Here is a 20,475-nt window from a genome sequence, read left to right as displayed (position 1 = left end):
CCTGTCTGGTTGACGGTCTGAGGACCGCCGCATTAGGCTTACCGCTTATCATCCGTTACACAAACACACATGGACATTGGGTGGGCAGACAGACAGGGAGCTCTAGACAGACACACACACACATATAATGATGGCTCTGCTGTTCTGAGCTTAATGAGGTGTGTAAATGGTTGCTTTGAAACTGATGACAGACTTGTTGAAATGAGCAGAGACTTGTGCCTGCTCTGTCTTCACATGATCATCGCCATCCATCACTGTTACAAATGTTTTTTATTTTTTGACTTAATTACATTCTGGATTATGAAATCTTTCTCCCTCAGTTCCCCCCCCTTTCTGCCTGTGTTTTTCTCATTCTATCCCCCCTTTTCTAACACCCTTTCCTCTCCTCTATCTCTCAATCACACTCACTCTCTCTTTCTGCCAGTGTTTTTCTGTGTCCATCCCTCTTTTCCCTCCTCTGCTCTCTGGAGAAACTGACAGATTGTTTTAGTAGGTCATACTTCACTCCGATAGGATTCTTTCTTTCACTCCCACTTTCTTTTTAGCTTTGTATGAATGTTAAAGTCGATCACCTCCGTCTCTGGTTTGTTATTGTTTTACCTGAACGATTAGGCTACCTAGGGTAAAAGTGAAAGGCAGCAGTCGTTATAAAAATAATCCTACCCAACGCTTCCAAATTTCTGAGATGAGCTTGCCAAGGAATTCCTTGAAACGAACCCATTAGGTTTGAGAGCTTGATTGTGACCTGAGAAATTTGTATGCGTGTTCACATTTTTTTGTCAGCCAGTGTTTTATTTTGTGTACTTATCCACAAACATCCCTCCATCTTCCATTGTCAAGTTAGTTTTGCATGACCTGGTGCCCCGGGTGGGTGGAGATTCCACCACCTATTTAAAACTAACTCGCCCATTGTCCACTCTGAACATGCTTGCCCAACAACCATGCGTATTCATGTTCAACCATTGGATATGTTTTGATGCTTTCTTTTCTTCTTCACTGTGCAATGGTGTGGCCTCTGCTATAGGTGGAGTGGATTCAGCAGCAGGTGGTAAAGAGGCGGATCAAGAGGGATTACAAGGCGGCCCCCCCCCCCCTCACCAGCCCCGCCCAGACCAGCTCCGCCCAGTCCATATTCTTCAATGACGCCAAGTGGAGCAGTATGTGGTACATAGTGAGTATGCGGACCACACCCTAGCTCTCAGGGTCAAGGGTCACCAGACCTACTTAATGGAGGTCTCCATAAGGGGGGGGAGGAGTGTGTGCATGCGCCCTGGTTGTAGTGTGCCTAAGAGTGTCGTGCCTCAAAGGCAAATGTCTAGATGACTTTTCAAACATTTCCCTGAGATTTCAAATGACATTCATAGGAATGTATATCGCAAAATTTATAGCGCATAGAATTTAAAAAGATATTGCCGGATATTATTCATTCTAATCAGAAAGCTTTTTTACATGGACGATACATTGGCGATAATATAAGACAAGTACTGGAAACAATAGAACACTATGAAAAATCTGGGAAACCAGGCCTGCTATTCATTGTTGGCTTTCAATGGGCTTTTGATAAAGTACGACTGAAGTTTTTATATATAAATGCCTGGAACATTTCAATTTTGGAAAATATCTTATAAAACGGGTTAAAGTTGTGTATAGTAACCCTAAGTGTAAAATAGTATATAATGGCTACTTCTCAAAGTATTAAACTGTCAAGAGGAGTAAAACAAGGTTGTCCACTATTGGCATATCTATTTATTATGGCCATCGAAATGTTAGCTATTCAAATCAGATCCAACAATAATATCAACGGGTTAGAAATCCAGGGCTTAAAAACAAAGGTATTGTACGCTGATGATTACTGTTTTCTTTTTAAATCCACAATTTGGATCCCTCCACAGCCTCAGAGGATCTAGATACTTTTACTAACCTCTCTGGATTACAACCAAATTATGATAAGTGTATAATATTGGATCACTAAAAAATAAAACTTTTACATTACCATGTAGTTTACCAATAAAATGGTGTGATGTGGATATACTCGGTATACATATCCAGAAATAAATAAATGCTCTCCAATAATGTTAATAAAATTACCAAAAATGGACAAGATTGTGTTACCATGGAAAGGAAAATACCTGTCTATTTGTGGAAAAAAATCACCCTGATTTAACTCTTTAGTCATATCCCAGTTTACCTATTTGCTTATGGACTTGCCTACAGTCGTGGCCAAAAGTTTTGAGAATGACACAAATATTAATTTCCACAAAGTTTGCTGCTTCAGTGTCTTTGGATATTTTTGTCAGATGTTACTATGGAATACTGAAGTATAATTTCAAGCATTTCATAAGTGTCAAAGGCTTTTATTGACAATTACACGAAGTGGATGCAAAGAGTCAATATTTGCAGTGTTGATCCTTCTTTTTCAAGATCTCTGCAATCCGCCCTGGCATGCTGTCAATTAACTTCTGGGCCACATCCTGACTGATGGCAGCCCATTCTTGCATAATCAATGCTTGGAGTTTGAGTTTTTGTTTGTCTACCCACCTCTTGAGGATTGACCACAAGTTCCCAATGGGATTAAGGTCTGGGGAGTTTCCTGGCCATGGACCCAAAATATCAATGTTTTGTTCCCCGAGCCACTTAGTTATCACTTTTGTCTTATGGCAAGGTACTCCATCATGCTGGAAAAGGCATTGTTCGTCACCAAACTGTTCCTGGATGGTTGGGAGCAGTTGCTCTCGGAGAACGTGTTGGTGCCATTCTTTATTCATGGCTGTGTTCTTAGGCAAAATTGTGAGTGAGCCCACTCCCTTGGCTGAGAAGCAACCCCACCACATGAATGGTCTCAGGATGCTTTACTGTTGGCATGACACAGGACCGATGGTAGCACTCACCTTGTCTTCTACAGACAAGCTTTTTTCCGGATGCCCCAAATAATCGGAAAGGGGATTCATCAGAGAAAAGTAATTTACCCCAGTCCTCAACAGTCCAATCCCTGTACCTTTTACAGAATATCAGTCTGTCCCTGATGTTTTTCCTGGAGAGAAGTAGCTTCTTTGCTGCCCTTCTTGACACCAGGCCATCCTCCAAAAGTCTTCGCCTCACTGTGCGTGCAGATGCACTCACACCTGCCTGCTGCCATTCCTGAGCAAGCTCTGTACTGGTGGTGCCCCGATCCCGCAGCTGAATCAACTTTAGGAGGCGGTCCTGGCGCTTGCTGGACTTTCTTGGGTGCCCTGAAGCCTTCTTCACAACAATTGAACTGCTCTCCTTGAAGTTCTTGATGATCAGATAAATGGTTGATTTAGGTGCAATCTTACTGGCAGCAATATCCTTGCCTGTGAACCCCTTTTTGTGCAAAGCAATGATGACGGCACGTGTTTCCTTGCAGGTAACCATGGTTGACAGAGGAAGAACAACGATTCCAAGTACCACCTCCCTTTTGAAGCTTCCAGTCTGTCATTCGAACTCAATCAGCATGACAGAGTGATCTCCAGCCTTGTCCTCGCCAACACTCACACCTGTGTTAACGAGAGAATCACTGACTGGTCCTTTTGTGGCAGGGCTGAATTGCAGTGGAAATGTTTTTTGGGGATTCAGTTCATTTGCATGGCAAAGAGGGGCTTCGCAATTAATTGCAATTCATCTGATCACTCTTCATAACATTCTGGAGTATATGCAAATTGCCATCATACAAACTGAGACAGCAGACTTTGTGAAAATTTATATTTGTGTCATTCTCTCAACTTTTGGCCACGACTGTACACCTAGCTAACAGTTATTTAAATTTGAGAAGGGGAAAAAAATAAATTTTATTTGGAACGGCAAGCCAGACAATATTTATATAATGAATTTGGAGGGCAGAAATTACTAAAGCATTAGACCGCTCACTAAAGGCTTCAGTCATACAAAAGTTATACTAAAATCTGAATTGGTTCTCTAGCAAATTAATAAGAATATCTCACCACATATTCAAGAATGGCCTTTTTCCCTTTATTCAGACTAAACCTCGCACTTTCAGTTATTTGAAAAGGAAATCATCTACCAAATATTGTTATTTTTAAACAAAGCATAGGAAGTTGGTTGCAATTTCAATAAAAAAAACTGAACAAATAAATCAACAAATATTGTGGCTAATCTCAAATATACTAATAGTTAAAAAAAAAATATATATTTAAAAAAAGGTATAATCTTTAAAGATGTCATAAATAGGACTGGTGGAGTTGTCACACATGCAGCTAACAAAAATATATGGAAATGTCTGCTCAACCCAAAATTACAACCAACTAATTGCAGCATTACCGCAAAAAAAATTAAGAGGAAGGGGGGAAAAGGGAACTTGTCTGTTGGCCCTGCATTAAAGACCATAATTGATTAAATATAAAAGTATACCAGTTTAGTTTAAGGACCAAAAAATAGACAGCTGTGCCATATAGATTGCAAAATAGTTGGTAAGAGATTTTCGACGTACCGATTCCATGGCACATGGTTCATGAACTGATACGCAAAATGACACTGGGTTAAAACTTTAAATTACTATACAAAGTTCTTGCAACCAATAGAATGTTTATAGTACCGTTCAAAAGTTTGGAGTCACTTAGAAATTCTTGTTGTTGAAAGAAAAGCACTTTTTTTTTGTCCATTTTAAAATAACATAAAATGTATCATAAATATAGTGTAGATGTTGTAAATTACTATTGTAGCTGGAAACAGCAGATAAAAAAAAAAAGTATAATAATGGAATATCTACATAGGCGTACAGAGGCCCATTATCAGCAACCATCACGCCTGTGTTCCAATGGCATGTTGTTAGCTAATCCAAGTTTATCATTTTAAAAGGCTAATTGATCATTAGAAATCCCTTTTTGCGATTATGTTAGCACAGCTGAAAACTGTCCTGATTTTAAAGAAGCAATAAAACTGGCCTTCTTTAGACTAGTTGAGTATCTGGAGCATCAGCATTTGTGGGCTCGATTACAGGCTCAAAATGGCTAGAAATAAATAACTTTCTTCTGAAACTCGTTAGTCTATTCTTGTTCTGACAAATGAAGGCTGTACCATGTGAGAAATTGCCAAGAAACTGAAGAGCTCGTACAACGCTGTGTACTACTCCCTTCACAGACCAGCGCAAACTGGCTCTAACCAGAATATAAAGAGGAGTGGGAGGCCCGGTGCACAACTGAGCAAGAGGACAAGTACATTGGTGTCTAGTTTGAGAAACAGACGCCTCAAGTCCTCAACTGGCAGCTTCATTAAATAGTCCACGCAAAACACCAGTCTGAACATCAACACTGAAGAGGCGACTCCGGGATGCTGGCCTTCTAGGCAGAGTTGCAAAGAAAAAGCCATATCTCAGACTAGCCAATAAAATATTACGATGGGCAAAAGAATACAGACACTGGACAGAGGAACTCTGCCTAGAAGGCCAGCATCCAGGAGTCGCCTCTTCACTGATGACGTTGAGACTGGAATTTTGCAGAGACTATTTAATGAAGCTGCCAGTTGAGGACTTGTGAGGTGTCTGTTTCTCAAACTAGACACTCTAATTTACTTGTCCTCTTGCTCAGTTGTGCACCGGGGCCTCCCACTCCTCTTTCTATTCTGGTTAGTTTGCACAGTTCTGCAAAGGGAGTGGTACACAGTGTTGTATGAGATCTTCAGTTTTACTGGACAAAAATGTGCTTTTATTTCAAAAACAAGAATTGCTGGCCTCCCGGGTGGCGCAGTGGTCTAGGGCACTGCATCACAGCGCTAGCTGTGCCACCAGAGTCTCTGGGTTCGCGCCCAGGCTCTGTCGCAGCCGGCCGCGACCGGGAGGTCCGTGGGGCGACGCACAATTGGCCTAGCGTCGTCCGGGTTAGGGAGGGTTTGGCCGGTAGGGATATCCTTGTCTCATCGCGCTCCAGCGACTCCTGTGGCGGGTCGGGCGCAGTGCGCGCTAACCAAGGGGGCCAGGTGCACGGTGTTTCCTCCGACACATTGGTGCGGCTGGCTTCCGGGTTGGAGGYGCGCTGTGTTAAGAAGCAGTGCGGCTTGGTTGGGTTGTGCTTTGGAGGACACGTGGCTTTCGACCTTCGTCTCTCCCGAGCCCGTACGGGAGTTGTAGCGATGAGACAAGATAGTAATTACTAGCGATTGGATACCACGAAAATTGGGGAGAAAAGGGGGTTAGAAATTCTTTTATTTCTTCTTTTTTTTTTTTTTTTAGTGATCCCAAACTTTTGAGCTGTAGTGTATATATGCAAAAAAAAGTATCTGCAATATTAAAGCTGATCTGACATTGAGAGGATTTTAAATGCCCACAGCAGTGTCAAATGACTCCGTTCAGACTGCACAAGATATGTAGCTCTACACAGAAAGAATACTTCACTCGCTTGTGGCCGCTAGTCACATCCACGTACAATCATTACTTCCCTTCCATTTTGTGTGTGAGTGCGCTATTTGTAAGCTCTCTGGTCTTTTGCTCTTCTTCTGGGTTCTGTCAATGGTTAACTTGGCAAAGATAACACCAATACTTTGACCTTAGTTCTTATCAGTCCAGTGTTTTTGGACAGAGGCTAGAGCTTGGACTTTGTCATAAATAATCAATCATGAGTGTTTACTGTTTGATTTTAGGCAGTACTTGTTTAGTACTCTTTGTCCATGTTCATGTCCATTGGCATTTAACCTGGGCATTAGCCTACAACTGACTTTCTCCTGCCATCTCTGGACCTGCTTGACAGCTGTTCAAATGCTTTGTTTCTTTTCTCATTGGACTATTCACTGATGATCTAGAATGATTTGATAGGTTAAAGCAAGAACCCCACTTCATATCTTTCACCAACCCAGACATGTCAGATCAGTGATTAATTCAAGGAACGGAGGGTGGAAATCTGCATTTCAAAAGTATTCAAGCAGGGCCTATATCTATGCGTTCACACTTTTGCCACCACACAGATGTCTCACTGTTCCAGAACTGTAATGACCACTTAAGTGGGTTGCTAGTTTTATTTCAGCACTATTCCTGTGTATGTGTGTGTGTGCCAGCACTGTAACGATGACATCCATAACTGCCAGTCTGACATGAACATAGTGGGGGCTTGGAAGAGGGGCTACACAGGGAAGGACGTGGTGATCACCATCCTAGACGACGGCATCGAGAGGAACCACCCTGACCTCATTCAGAACTACGTGAGTGTGGGTGCGTTTTGGAATGGGGTATGTGTGTTGTAGTAGGAGTGTGTGTGGTGTGTTCAGCCATTGGAGGATTTATGCTGCTCGGCCATAAGAAGACCATGATGGTGAAGGCTTTTCCCTCTGTTTCCAGGACAACCAGGCCAGTTATGATGTCAACGGGAACGACATGGACCCCATGCCCCGTTATGATGCCAGCAACGAGAATAAGTAAGATACCAGGTCACAGCATCACTCGTGTGTGTGTGTGTGTGTGTGTGGCTCTTCTCTGCCTGGGAGCCCTGTGTCCTGTGCCAGTTTGGCTGTCAGTGGTTTTGGACGCTCTAGCCCAAATGCCTTGGCAAATGTTCAGCACTCTGTGGTAGTTTGTTTTCTTAAAGAGACAGGAGGTTAACTAGCCCACTGCTTTAGATGGATCATGGTCTGCTCTTTCCCTCGCTCGCTCACTTTGCCCTTCCCTCTCTCTTTCTCTCTCTCTCTTTCCACCTCTCCCTCTGAGTGGGGCTCGTTGACAAGTCTGTCACAATAATGGGTACGTTCCAATGTCCATACTAGCATACTGCTTAGAATGCATGGCCCAACTCATTACTTTATTGTAGGTAGTATGCTGCTAGCGAGGCTATTGGAACATAGCCATTAGTGTGTTTTTGCTAGCTACCTAAAGCTTACACACTACACGCATTTTCAGACAGACTTGTATCTTTCCATCGTCCCAACTTGTCTTGGAGGACGTATTCTAAGTGATCATATAAACATTGAGGGAACACCATTTATGAGCGGTTCTATGAAAGCTGCCCCACACTGTTCATACACTTGCTATGTCCCTATTCAATACGTTTGGTTAGAGACACGAGTGTGGTGGTGGTAGGTGATCCAATTTCTCTGCTCTAGCTTTATGACATGGTACTGACTTTAAGCGGGAGGACTTGCCACTTCTGATCCAGACCAAACAAAGACACCAGAATGGTTTGGTTACACTCCCCTCTACCGACTCAGTCCCTTTCTATAACCAGCAGTTTCTCAGATGTTCAAAGTAAACAGACAATAACCTTGCATCCACTGTGTTTTTGTTACCTATTCTGAGTGCGTGTGTTTCTAGAGGAGAACAAGCTGTTCTTTCTGCTTATGAGGAACACATCTGCTGGTGAATTTGGCCATTTCCATGTGGTAGAATCTCTGCTATAATGTAAAACTCCACTTCCGTGAGCTAAACAAAGGATTGACCTCCAGGATTGATCCAGACAGTGTGTTATTCACATCGCCCTTTATTCATCGCACAGATGGTCTGGTTCAGACTGACTTGGAGCAGGCATGGCATGGAGATGGGCTGAGAGCAGACGACACAAACAACACACACATATGTAGAGGAGACTCAGGAAGACTATGGCGCTGTGTGAAGCCAAACAGGACTGAAGGATTTTAATGTTGGCTCAACAAACTGTCCATACGGCTGCCATAAGTGTAGAGGTTACAGCCAGGTGATGGAATACACTACAGTAGAACCTTTAGGCTAGCGAGGGCGTGTGTGTGTTTGAGCATGGGATTGTGTGTGCGCACCCTGCCTGCCAATGGGTAGATGCTGGGTTGCCATGACAGCGGCCAGTGGTGACTCTTGGCCACTTGTTCCAGATGTTCTCGGCAGGAGGGCTGGTCGTGCCGAGCGAGAGAGTGTCTTTGCCTCTTCCTCCTCTCCTAAAACCCACTCTTGTTTGTTTGCACTCGTCACTGAACTTGTCCGCTTGTTGACGCGGCTACAGTCTGGCAGAATGTTACCCTTGCTTGTTGAGTGCTCGGGAACATACAAATCATTGTCTCTTTCACATTGTGAAAATATTTGAGGGCTGTATGTATCCCAGTGCAGCTGCTGCTGCCTCTGAATCCAGGGTCACGTCATTGGGCACCAAAGGGAAGAAGACGTTTTAAATTGCGTGGCCTTATGAACAAGACCCAGCCCCTGCTACTGGCCATGTGGCGACCTGGTCCTTAAGCCCATAGCTTGAACTAAGTCTAACTACACTCGCTTCTCCCCACTTCTTTTTCTCCATACGTCTCAAATATGCATGTTGTCAGATAGTATACTGACTGTTTGTGCATTCTTCAGCTTTTATTATTTGTTTTTATGATTTTTTTTTTACCCCTTTTTCTCCCCAATTTCGTGGTATCCAATTGGTAGTTACAGTCTTGTCTCATCGCTGCAACTCCCGTACGGACTCGGGAGAGGCGAAGGTCGAGAGCCGTGCATCCTCAAACACAACCCAACCAAGCCGCACTGCTTCCTGACACAATTCCCGCTTAACCCTGAAGCCAGCCGCATCAATGTGTTGGAGGAAACACCGTGCACCTGGCGACCGTGTCAGCGTGCACTGTTCCCAGTCTGCAACAGGAGTCTTTAGAGCGCGATGGGACAAAGGACATTCCTGCTGGCCAAACCCTCTCCTAACCCGGACGATGCTGGGCGAATTGTGCGCCGCCCCATGGGTTTCTTGGTCACGGCCCGGCTGCAACACAGCCTGGACTCTAACCAGGATCTCTAGTGGCACAGCTAGTACTGCAATGCATGCGCACACACAATGTGCCTTTGACCACTGCGCCACTTGAGAGGTCCCAGTATATTTGTTTACATATTTGTGAGTTTGTTAATGTGCGTGTGTGAGATTTTTAAATGTGTGTCTGTGTGTCCCTCCCTCTTTAGGCATGGAACTCGCTGTGCTGGGGAAGTAGCTGCATCTGCTAACAACTCCCATTGCACTGTGGGAATCGCCTACAACGCACGGATAGGGGGTGAGTATGTGTGTTTCACATTTCAAGGTTATTTTAAATCTCATTCAACAGTGGTGAGTATGTGAGGGCTTGGGTGTGTGTTCACTCTGTGTGTGTGTGTGTGTGTGTCTCAGGGGTGCGGATGCTGGACGGCGACGTGACGGACATGGTTGAGGCCAAGTCTCTGAGTCTGCAGCCGCAGCATATTGACATCTACAGTGCTAGCTGGGGTCCCGACGATGACGGGAAGACGGTGGACGGCCCCGCCTCTCTGGCCAGGCAAGCCTTCGAGAACGGCATCCGCATGGTGCGTCTCGCGCGCACACACTGTACGTTGTGTACACACACACTCACACCAGCGGCCAGTGTTATCAATGCTTCCTTCAAGACATTTGGATTAAAGAGCTGCGTCTGATTAGCATATTCATGCATGGTATCCATATTCATAAGTATGTTGTGGAGATGGCTCAAAGAAGGAGCTTAGCCTAGGGTTAAGTGGAGGGGAGTGGCATTCACAAAGTCCACTTGCGGTGATGTCAGAGCACCCTCTCTCCTTGCTGAGTCAGAAATGCTGCTGACATTTTGATTGCGGAGAAAGTAAAACAATGGTTAGAGTTTGGTGGTGGGTTACGTACATCTCTGTTTAGCATCGAAGCTGCAGAGGTCTATTGGGCTATTATGAAGTGTGTGTGGACATATTTTCCTATACTTGTGAGTACCAGAAGTCCTCACAAGAATAGTAAGCCAAATAAAATTCAGAGAAGTAAGGACATTTTTGCCAGTCCTCACTTGTGAAAAGGCTATTTTAGGCTTAGAATTAGGGTTAGGCTTAGAATTAGGGTTAGGCTTAGAATTAGGGTTAGGGAAAATAGACTTGAATGGGAATCACTTGTTGGTCCCCAAAAAGTCCTCAAGTATAGTAAGACATAGCTGTGTGTGTGACCTGCTTTCCTGGGCAAATGTTCTATTTTTTTTTTTGTCTATCTTTTCTGCCTCTTTCTTTAAGAAGTCACCTTCTCTCTTCCTGCGCTCTCTCCCTCGCCTCCCTTCATAGCTGGTCCAAGTTGTCCGTCAGCGTTTTCTCCCGTCTGATCCACTCTTCACTCAGAGGGGCTTCTCTCTCTTATCTCTTATCTTTCTTATCTTATCACTGGCTGACAGAGGCCTTTTGAAGTGCTACCCTCCACCTTTTATCCCCTCTGTGTTTGAGTGATAGTCAGAGCTCAGAGCGATAGGCTTCCTCCCGTGTCCCTACCAATCACACAGAGATTTGGACTTTTTTTAGGATCCCCATTAGCTGACGCCAATGGCGTGGGTTCGACACTTGGGTCCGACACGTAACGAGAGAAAGACGTTACAGACAAAATACGTTTTACATCGATTAACGTGTGTTCATTTATCAGTTACGCATACATGTCAATACATAGACACAACAAGTAGGTTACATAAGAGAAACACTCACAGAAATAGAACACAGCATTTTAGAATTCCCCCTCCACTGCTGCGTTCACTTGCTATTACCATTTCTGCATTCAGGTGGCGGGAGAACTTTCTTTGTTGCCGGGCGCAGGAAGTCCCGCCTCTGATCTAATTTATATTGATTTGATTTCCTGCCAGGGAAGGAAGGGGCGCGGCTCCATCTTTGTGTGGGCGTCAGGGAACGGCGGGCGGAGCCGGGACCACTGCTCCTGTGATGGCTACACCAACAGCATCTACACCATCTCCATCTCCAGCACCGCTGAGAGCGGACGCAAGCCCTGGTACCTGGAGGAGTGCTCTTCCACCCTCACCACCACCTACAGCAGCGGAGAAAACTATGACCGGAAGATAGTAAGTCTGTCTCTGAGGGGGAGGGATAAAGGGTATGTGGATGTTCCTCCACTCTTACCACAACATGCAACAGCAGAGAGAGGACAGAACTAGTGTGTGTGTGTGTGTGTGTGTGTGTGAGCGAGAAAGTGTGCTAATACCGCTATGTGGTGTTATTTAGGCCGACTAGATGGCATACTAACATGTAACTAATTCCTGTGCGGGCAAAGCCAGACAAACAGGCTTTAGTTGTAAAGCCTGTGACCTTTGAACCCAAGGCTGGGTGAAAGAGGTCATCGTGTTGGGGTCAAGCTGTGTCCTGGGCTGACCCCCTGGCCCAGAGTGCATTGGGACAGACAGTCGGACAGACACAGTGACAGTTGGCCCTTTTGTCCTAGCTTGTCTGGCAGTGTCTTGTCACATTCCCCATAGAGGGTCGGAAGACTAAGCAGGGGGAGACTAAGATCCAGCCAGGCCTATGCTGCCATATAGACTCACACAGAACCATGACCAGTACTCAACACGTACAGTCACACGCATGCGCACACACAACCAAGAACCACCAATTCAATCCAACCATACCAGGAGGCACCTCATGTCCCAGACCCACTCCAGGGCCCATATTCATAAAGCATGTCAGAGTAGGAGTGCTGATCTAGGATCCGCTCCCTCCTGTGCTAATACAGTGCCTTCAGTATGTATCTATACCCCTTGACTTATTCCACTTTTTGGTTATGGTACAGCCTGAATTCAACATTGATTTAAATTGGTTATTACACACAATACCCCGTAATGATTTTTTGCTAATTTATTGAAAATGAAATACAGAAATATCTCATTTACAGTGGGGAGAACAAGTATTTGATAACCTGCAAAATTGGCAGTGTTTCCTACTTACAAAGCATGTAGAGGTCTGTAATTTTTATCATAGGTACACTTCAACTGTGAGAGACGGAATCTAAAATGGAAAATCACATTGTATGATTTTAAGTAATTAATTAGCATTTTATTGCATGACATAAGTATTTGATACATCAGAAAAGCAGAACTTAATATTTGGTACAGAAACCTTTGTTTGCAATTACAGAGATCATACGTTTCCTGTAGTTCTTGACCAGGTTTGCACCACATGCAGCAGGGTTTGGCCCACTCCTCCATACAGACCTTCTCCAGATCCTTCAGGTTTCGGGCTGTCGCTGGCAGTACGGACTTTCAGCTCCCTCCAAAGATTTTCTATTGGGTTCAGGTCTGGAGACTGGCTAGGCCACTCCAGGACCTTGAGATGCTTCTTAAGGAGCCACTCCTTAGTTGCCCTGGCTGTGTGTGTTCGGGTCGTGTCATGCTGGAGACCCAGCCACACCATCTTCAATGCTCTTACTGAGGGAGGATTGTTGGCCAAGATCTCGCGGATACATGGCCCCATCCATCCTCCCCTCAATACGTGCAGTCCTCCTGTCCCCTTTGCAGAAAAAGCATCCCCAAAGAATGATGTTTCCACCTCCATGCTTCACAGTTGGATGGTGTTCTTGGGGTGTACTCATCCTTCTTCTTCCTCCAAACATGGCGAGTGGAGTTTAGACCAAAAAGCTCTATTTTTGTCTCAATCAGACCACATGACCTTCTCCCATCCTCCTCTGGATCATCCAGATGGTCATTGGCAAACTTCCGAGACGGGCCTGGACATGCGCTGGCTTGAGCAGGGGGACCTTGCGTGCGCTGCAGGATTTTAATCCATGACGGCGTAGTTGTTATTAATGGTTTTCTTTGAGACTGTGGTCCCAGCTCTCTTCAGGTCATTGACCAGGTCCTGCCAGTAGTTCTGGGCTGATCCCTCACCTTCCGCATGATCATTGACGCCCCACGAGGTGAGATCTTCATGGAGCCCCAGACCGAGGGTGATTGACCGTCATCTTGAACTTCTTCCATTTTCTAATAATTGCGCCAACAGTTGTTGCCTCTCACCAAGCTGCTTGCCTATTTCCTGTAAGCCCATCCCAGCCTTGTGCAGGTCTATAATTTTATCCCTGATGTCCTTACACAGCTCTCTGGTCTTGGCCATTGTAGAGGTTGGAGTCTGTTTGATTGAGTGTGTGGACAGGTGTCTTTTATACAGTAACGAGTTCCAAACAGGTGCATTAATACCGGATAATGAGTGGAGAACAGGAGGGCTTCTTAAAGAAAAACTAACAGGTCTGTGAGAGCCGATTCTTACTGGTTGGTAGGATATCAAATACTATGTCATGCAATAAAATGCAAATTAATTACTTAAAAATCATACAATGTGATTTTCTGGATTTTTGTTTTAGATTCTCTCTCCACAGTTGAAGTGTACTATGATAAAACAGACCTCTACATGCTTTGTAAGTAGGAAAATCGGCAGTGTATCAAATACTTGATAAACCGCCACCTGTCCCAGACCTGCTATTTTCAACTCTTAATGATCGGCTATGAAAAGCCAACTGAAAATATTTCATTATTTATTATTTGACCATGCTTGTCACTTATGAATATTTGAACATCTTGGCATAATTCTGTTATAATCTCCACCGCGCACAGCCAGAAGAGGACTGGCCACCCCTCATAGCCTGGTTCCTCTCTAGTTTCTTCCTAGGTTTTGGCCTTTCTAGGGAGTTTTTCCTAGCCACCGTGCTCTACACCTGCATTGCTTGCTGTTTGGGGTTTTAGGCTGGGTTTCTGTACAGCACTTCGAGATATTAGCTGATGTACGAAGGGCTATATAAAATAAACTTGATTTGACTTGTTCTCCCCACTGTACATACAGTAAGTATTCACATCCCTGAGTCAATACTTTGTAGAAGCACCTTTGGCAGTGACTACAGCTGTGAATCTTTCTGGATAACTCTAAGAGCTTTCCACACCTGGATTGTGCAACATTTACCCATTATTCTTTTCAAAATTAATCAAGCTCTGTCAAATTATTTGTTGATCATTGCTAGACAGCCATTTTCAGGTTTTGCCATATATTTTCAAGTAGATTTAAGTCAAAACTATAACTCGGCCACTTGGGAACATTCAATGTTTTCTTGGTAAGCAACTCCAGTGTAGATTTGGCCTTGTGTTTTAGGATATTGACCTGCTGAAAGGGGAATTAATCTCCCAGTGTTTGGTGGAAAGCAGACTGAACCAGGTTTCCCTCTAGGGTTTTGCCTGAGCTCAGCGTCATTCCATAAAAATAAAACATTATCCTGAAAAGCTCTCCAGTCCTTAACGATTACAAGCATACCCATAACATGATGCAGCCACCACTATGCTTGAAAATATGGGGAGTCGCGTTGGCTTTGCCCCAAACATAACACTTTGTATTTAGGACATAAATTTACTTTATTTTGCCACATTTTAGAGTATTTGTATTCTGTACAGGCTTCCTCCTTTTCACTCTTGTCAATTAGGTTAGTATTGTGGAGTAACTAAAATCTCAGTTTTCTATCATAGAGTTTAATGACTGTTAGTCACCGTTGGCCTCATGTTGAAATCCCTGAGTGGTTTCCTTCCTCTCCGGCAACTGAGTTAGGCAGGATGCCTGTGTCTTTGTAATGATTGGGTGTATTGATACACCATCCAAAGTTTAACTTCACCATACTCAAAGGGATATTCAATATCTTATTTTTTTTATACCCATCTACCTGTAGGTTACATTTGCGAGGTCTTGGAAAACCTCCCTGGTCTTTGGTTGAATCTGTGTTTGAAATTCACTGCTCGACCTTAGATAATTGTATGTGTGGGGTACCGAGATGATGTAGTCATTCAAATATCATGTTAAAAACATTAAGTCCATGCAAATCATTATGACTTGATAAGCAGATGTTTACTCCTGAACTTATTTAGGCTTTCCATAACAAAGGGGTTGAATACTTATTGACTGAAAACATTTCAGCTTCTCATTTTTTACAGTTTTGAAAAACATAATTCCACTTTGACATTATGGGGTATTGTGTGTACTAGGCCAGTGACCAAAAAAATCTAAATGTAATCCATTTTGAATTCAGGCTGTAACACAACACAAAGTCGAGTGGTGTAAATACTTCCTGAAGACACTGTATACAACTAACTGCCAAAATAAAGGAAACACTTGAGCAAATGAGCGATACAACGTATATTGAAAGCAGGTGCTTCTACACTGGTGTTGTTCCTGAGTTAATTAAGCAATTATTATGTATAAAAATGCCCAGTTGCCCGCAATTGTGTCCTATCCAGCTCTACAGTGACCTTCCAGTCAGCCAGGGATCCCTTTTGGATGATGGCTTTTATTTTGACTGACTGGATTTGGCACACAGCACCAAGCTTTTCTCTCCTGTCATTGAGGGACTGACTGAAGTCCTGCAATGGGAATATATATATATATTTTTTTCCTTCTTCCCAATCCCTTTGGTCCTCTTGGCTAGGAAATAATTTCCTGGGTACCTTTGGGAACAGCAGGTTTGTGTGTGCGTGTCATCTCTAGCAGGTTAGAGTATCAAAGCTGGAATGTATGCAGTCTCAGGTGTGCCTCCAACTCACCCTGATCCACAGGATTTAACCCCCCTCCTTTCCATCCCTCCCTCTGTAGATCACTACAGACCTGCGTCAGCGCTGCACCGACAGCCACACAGGGACCTCGGCCTCTGCTCCCATGGCAGCTGGGATCATCGCGCTGGCCCTGGAGGCTAAGTAAGCTCCTTAACCTTAATGCAGGGATTCACACGATTGCACTGCAGTCAGTTTACTCAGCCAGTCAATCACATCGCTTTCCTGCATTATCACAGTCACGGGAGAGAGATAAATCTTTAGCATACTGTCTCCTACTTTCATCTACACCTGATTGAAGTGATTTAACAAGTGAATCAAATAAGGGTGGCAGGTAGCCTAGCGGTTAAGAGTGTTGGGCCGATAACTGAAAGGTCGCTGGTTTTGAATCCCAGAGCCGACTGTGAAAAAAATCTGTTGATGTGCCGCTTGAGCAGGCAGCTGAAACCCTAAAATTGATCTCCTGTGATGTAGGTCCTGGATAAGAGCGTCTGTTGAAAATGTAATAAAGTGTAAAGAGATCATAGCAAACTGCACCTGCAGGGTTATGTCATGGAGAAGAGCAGGTGTTCTATAATGATGGTTGTGTTTCTCCAAGTGTCTGTCTGTTGTTTGTGCGATGGAAGCTACAGGAGTCCATTGGATTATTAATGAGAACAGAATGGTTGGAGAGGTGTGTGTGGCAGCACCGGTGGCAGGTTTGGCCTACGGAAAGGGGCATGTGACAGGCCTAGTGAGCGGGGAGACTGTGTAACCAGTTGGAAGGGGAGGAGAAAATGTGTTTAGCCGCGTATGGTTTTGTGAATATTAACTGGAGCCTGTTCGGGAGAGGTGTGTGTTGGCTGCTGTTAAGTTAGAGGGATGCAGGTCCGCCAGCACCCAATGCTCTCTTAAGGTATCTTTGAGCTAAATTATTCCTCCGGCTCTTGCTTCATAAGTCATCGAATGCGTGCCTACGCTGCTCTTTCACTCTCTCGCTTCTCCTTTCGGTCTCTCTCTGTTTGTCACACTCCCCTGCTGTATCTCTGCCGCCTCCTTTCGTTCGCCAGCTTCTCTCTTTCTCGGCTCTCTCCTCTTTTTTCCCGCCTCCCTCTCCATTTCAAAGCTGGTCCCAGTTTTCTCTCAGCGTGTTGATTCTCTCCTCAACTCAGAGGGGGCTTCTATACTCTTATCACTGGCTGACAGAGGCCTTTTGAAGTGGCTTTCCATGCCGACTATTTAAAATCCCCGTCTGTGTGTGGATGTGTGTGTACAGTGCATGCAATGCGTGGTCTGTCTGTGTGTGTTTGAGTGAGAGTGAAGCAGTCAGAGCCTCAACAAGAGCAGTGAGGCACACCTCCAGTTTCTTCTCTGCCAAGTAGAGTCACCAATAAATACCCGCATATAAATAGAATTATGGGCATGTTTGGCATCATTGACTTCATTTGGATTGGGAATGCCCGACTCAAGTAGATTGCATTCTATGATAATATCTCTGTTTACTGAAGACTGTGTGATATCCCGTCCATTAAGTAATTTGGGCTAGATGTAATTAATGTGCTCATTCTGCACTGGCTTGCGATGCACCTGCTATTACCATGTTCGGCACAACCAGGTGGTGGAAGAACGTTTGTTGCCCACGGGCAGGAAGTCCCGCCTCTGAGTACTACAATTGACAATGGAATTTGAATTTCCTGCCCAGGGAAGGAAGGGGCGGTGCTCCCATCTTGTGTGTGGGCGTCGAAGGGGAAGCGGCGGGCGGAGCCGGGACCGACTGCTCCTGTGACGGGCTACACCAAGCAGCATCTACACGATCTCCATCTCCAGCACCGCCGAGAGGCGGACGCAAGCCCTGGTACCTGGAGGAAGTGCTCCTCCAGCCCCACCAGCCCACCTACAGTAGCGGAGCAGACTACGACCGGCCAAGATAGTAGATCTGTCTCAGAGAGAGAGGAGAGAGAGAGAGAGAGACTGTGTGTAGGTGCGCCTTGGTGTATGGCTGTTCCTCCATTCTACCACACATCAGCAGCAGAGGGAAGAGCGAACTACGCTGTGTAATAGTTGAGGGGTGGGGTGGTGTGAGCTCTTGTGGCCCAGACACTCCGAGAACCTTCAGCTGTCTGAGTGATAACGCTAATGAGGGGGTCTATCAACGCAGGGATGATTGTACAACACCACCAAGACCCGACGGCTGAGTCTGCCAAGTGAGCTAGCCCTCCACCACCGATGCGTCATCTCCACCATGAACACAAATCACTGGCAATAGTCACCGTCATTCAAATACCTGGCAGCATCCTCATGGAGGACTGCAGCGATCACCCAATTGCTAAACCGGAATAGCATCAGCTGCCTTCCGGAAAACTCCAGACGGCAGGTCTCTAAACAGGGATCTCCCCATCCACAAAGTCGCCGTCTATCAAGCTCCTAGATCAACCACACTTCTTGACCGCTGTGAGTCATGAGTCCAACTTAGATCGCCACACGCAAGCAGCTCGAGCGATTCCAACGTAAGATGCCTGCCAGTTGAATCCTGGGAATCAGCCGTTGCTCTTACCAAATGAAAAAGTATGGAGCCATGGTCACCCAAAACACCGACTGCTGGCTTGGCATGTCATTAGATTTCTTGTGACGCTTGTCTGCGGAAATTCTGTCTACGGCCGCTAAATGCTTGGCCGCGGTCCCTGTAGGGCAGATGCAGCCATACAAGGACCAGCTGAAGAAGTGCACCAATTAAAAAAACTTTTATTAACTATGGCAAGGTCGCAGTTAAGAACAATTCTTAATTGTCAGACGGCCTAAGGAACAGTGGGTAACTAAGCCTTGTTCAGGGCAGAATGACAGATTGTTCTTGGTCACGTATTCCGATTTCCACCATTCCGAGTTGAATTACCCCTTTGGTTACTGCAAACGCTCTAAACCACTAGGCTAACCCTGCCGCCTCAACCCACAAGACCTGGAGGATGCCGGTTTCCGACCGGTCCACCTGGCAGGCAGCTCTGCCAGAGCGGGTAACGGGAGCGGAGAAGGAGCACAAAGAAACAGTAAAAACAGTCAGGAGAGAGAGATTTATGCGCAGGGCAGTGCCGTGCGCAGGTCCGTGTTGGCGAGGGCAAGGTATTTTTACGAACACGTAACCGACTTCCTGTGTGGACAAACAAGCTTTGGTTGTTTGTTAAAAGCCGCATCGGCTTTTGAACCCAAGGCTGGGTAGATGAGGTCAGTGTGTCGGGTCCAAGCTGTGTGTCCTGGTGCTAACCCCGCTCCACCTCCACCGCTGGCCCAGGTGACAGTTGGGGCAGACGTCAGACAACCAGGGACGTGTTGTCCGCAGCTTGTCTGGCAGTTGTTTTGCCACATTCCCAATAGAGGTTCTAGAGACCAAGCAGGAAGAAAAAAAGAGGGAAAAAAAAAAGGGCCGAGAGAAGGAGAGCAGTCACTAAGAACCAGCCAGGCCAACGCTGCCCTCCAGACTCACCGTATTGAAACGCAATAGGATCAGTCCCCCCTGCTGCATATATATCTTATTTATTATGATCTAAAAGCTAATCGATCCTAGATCAGCACTCCTACTCTGAGACGCTTAAGTAATAACGCCCCAGATCCTCTACCAGCAGGACCCAGCTTTTCAAATCAGCCTTCCTCCCTCACTGTGACCCAGATACAAGCTGGTTTCCCCATTCTAAGCCCTTTGGTGTCTTCAGTCCAACAACAGGGATATGTTAGCGTCTATAGATGTGCTTTCCAGCTCTGAAGTGACCGCCGGTCAGTCAGCAAGGATCCCTTTTGAATGGCTTTTATTGTGACTGACTGAATTTGGCGCAAAACGCTAAGCTCTCTCCCCCGCCTTGATATACTAAGTCCATGCAATGGAACAGATTTTTTTTTGCACCTGCAATTTTTATTTGTTTTATTTATTACATATTATATTTTAAACAAATTATAATAATTACTCCTTTTTCTCCCCAGTTTCGTGATTACGATCTTGTCTCATCGCTGCAACTCCCGAACGGGCTCGGGAGAGGCCAAAGTAGAGTCGTGTCAATACACTGTTTTGCCAAATCGCTCTTCTAACACCCGCCCACTTAACCCAGAAAGCCAGCTGCACCAATTTGTCGGAGGAAACATGTTCAACTGACGACCGAAGTCAGCCTGCAGGCGCCTGGCCTGCCACAGGAGTTGCTAGAGTGCGACGAGCCAAGTAAAGCCCCCCCCCCCCCCCCCCCGGCCAAACGCTCT

The 20,475-nt window shown here is 45.3% G+C and overlaps 1 protein-coding gene across 6 annotated transcripts in view; it reads left to right on the top strand.

The window, feature by feature from the left end:
* Positions 1-20,475, top strand: part of pcsk5b (proprotein convertase subtilisin/kexin type 5b) — an 81,422-nt gene that overhangs the window by 15,012 nt on the left and 45,935 nt on the right. For all 6 annotated transcript variants that reach the window (XR_011480997.1, XM_070446936.1, XM_024002278.2 and 3 more), the window contains 7 exons: positions 1,025-1,171; positions 7,021-7,164; positions 7,301-7,377; positions 9,860-9,948; positions 10,062-10,234; positions 11,545-11,757; positions 16,304-16,404. Coding sequence is in view for 5 of the 6 variants with exons in the window: in XM_070446936.1 (XP_070303037.1) it covers positions 1,025-1,171; positions 7,021-7,164; positions 7,301-7,377; positions 9,860-9,948; positions 10,062-10,234; positions 11,545-11,757; positions 16,304-16,404 (944 nt within the window). In the remaining variant the exon portion in view is untranslated. The remainder of the gene's footprint in view (positions 1-1,024; positions 1,172-7,020; positions 7,165-7,300; positions 7,378-9,859; positions 9,949-10,061; positions 10,235-11,544; positions 11,758-16,303; positions 16,405-20,475) is intronic.

This window comes from Salvelinus sp. IW2-2015, linkage group LG15 (genome assembly GCF_002910315.2).
Source record: "Salvelinus sp. IW2-2015 linkage group LG15, ASM291031v2, whole genome shotgun sequence".
Classification (NCBI taxonomy): domain Eukaryota; kingdom Metazoa; phylum Chordata; class Actinopteri; order Salmoniformes; family Salmonidae; genus Salvelinus; species Salvelinus sp. IW2-2015.
The sequence above is the reverse complement of the archived record's forward strand: the minus strand, read 5'-3'. Positions and strand labels throughout refer to the sequence as shown.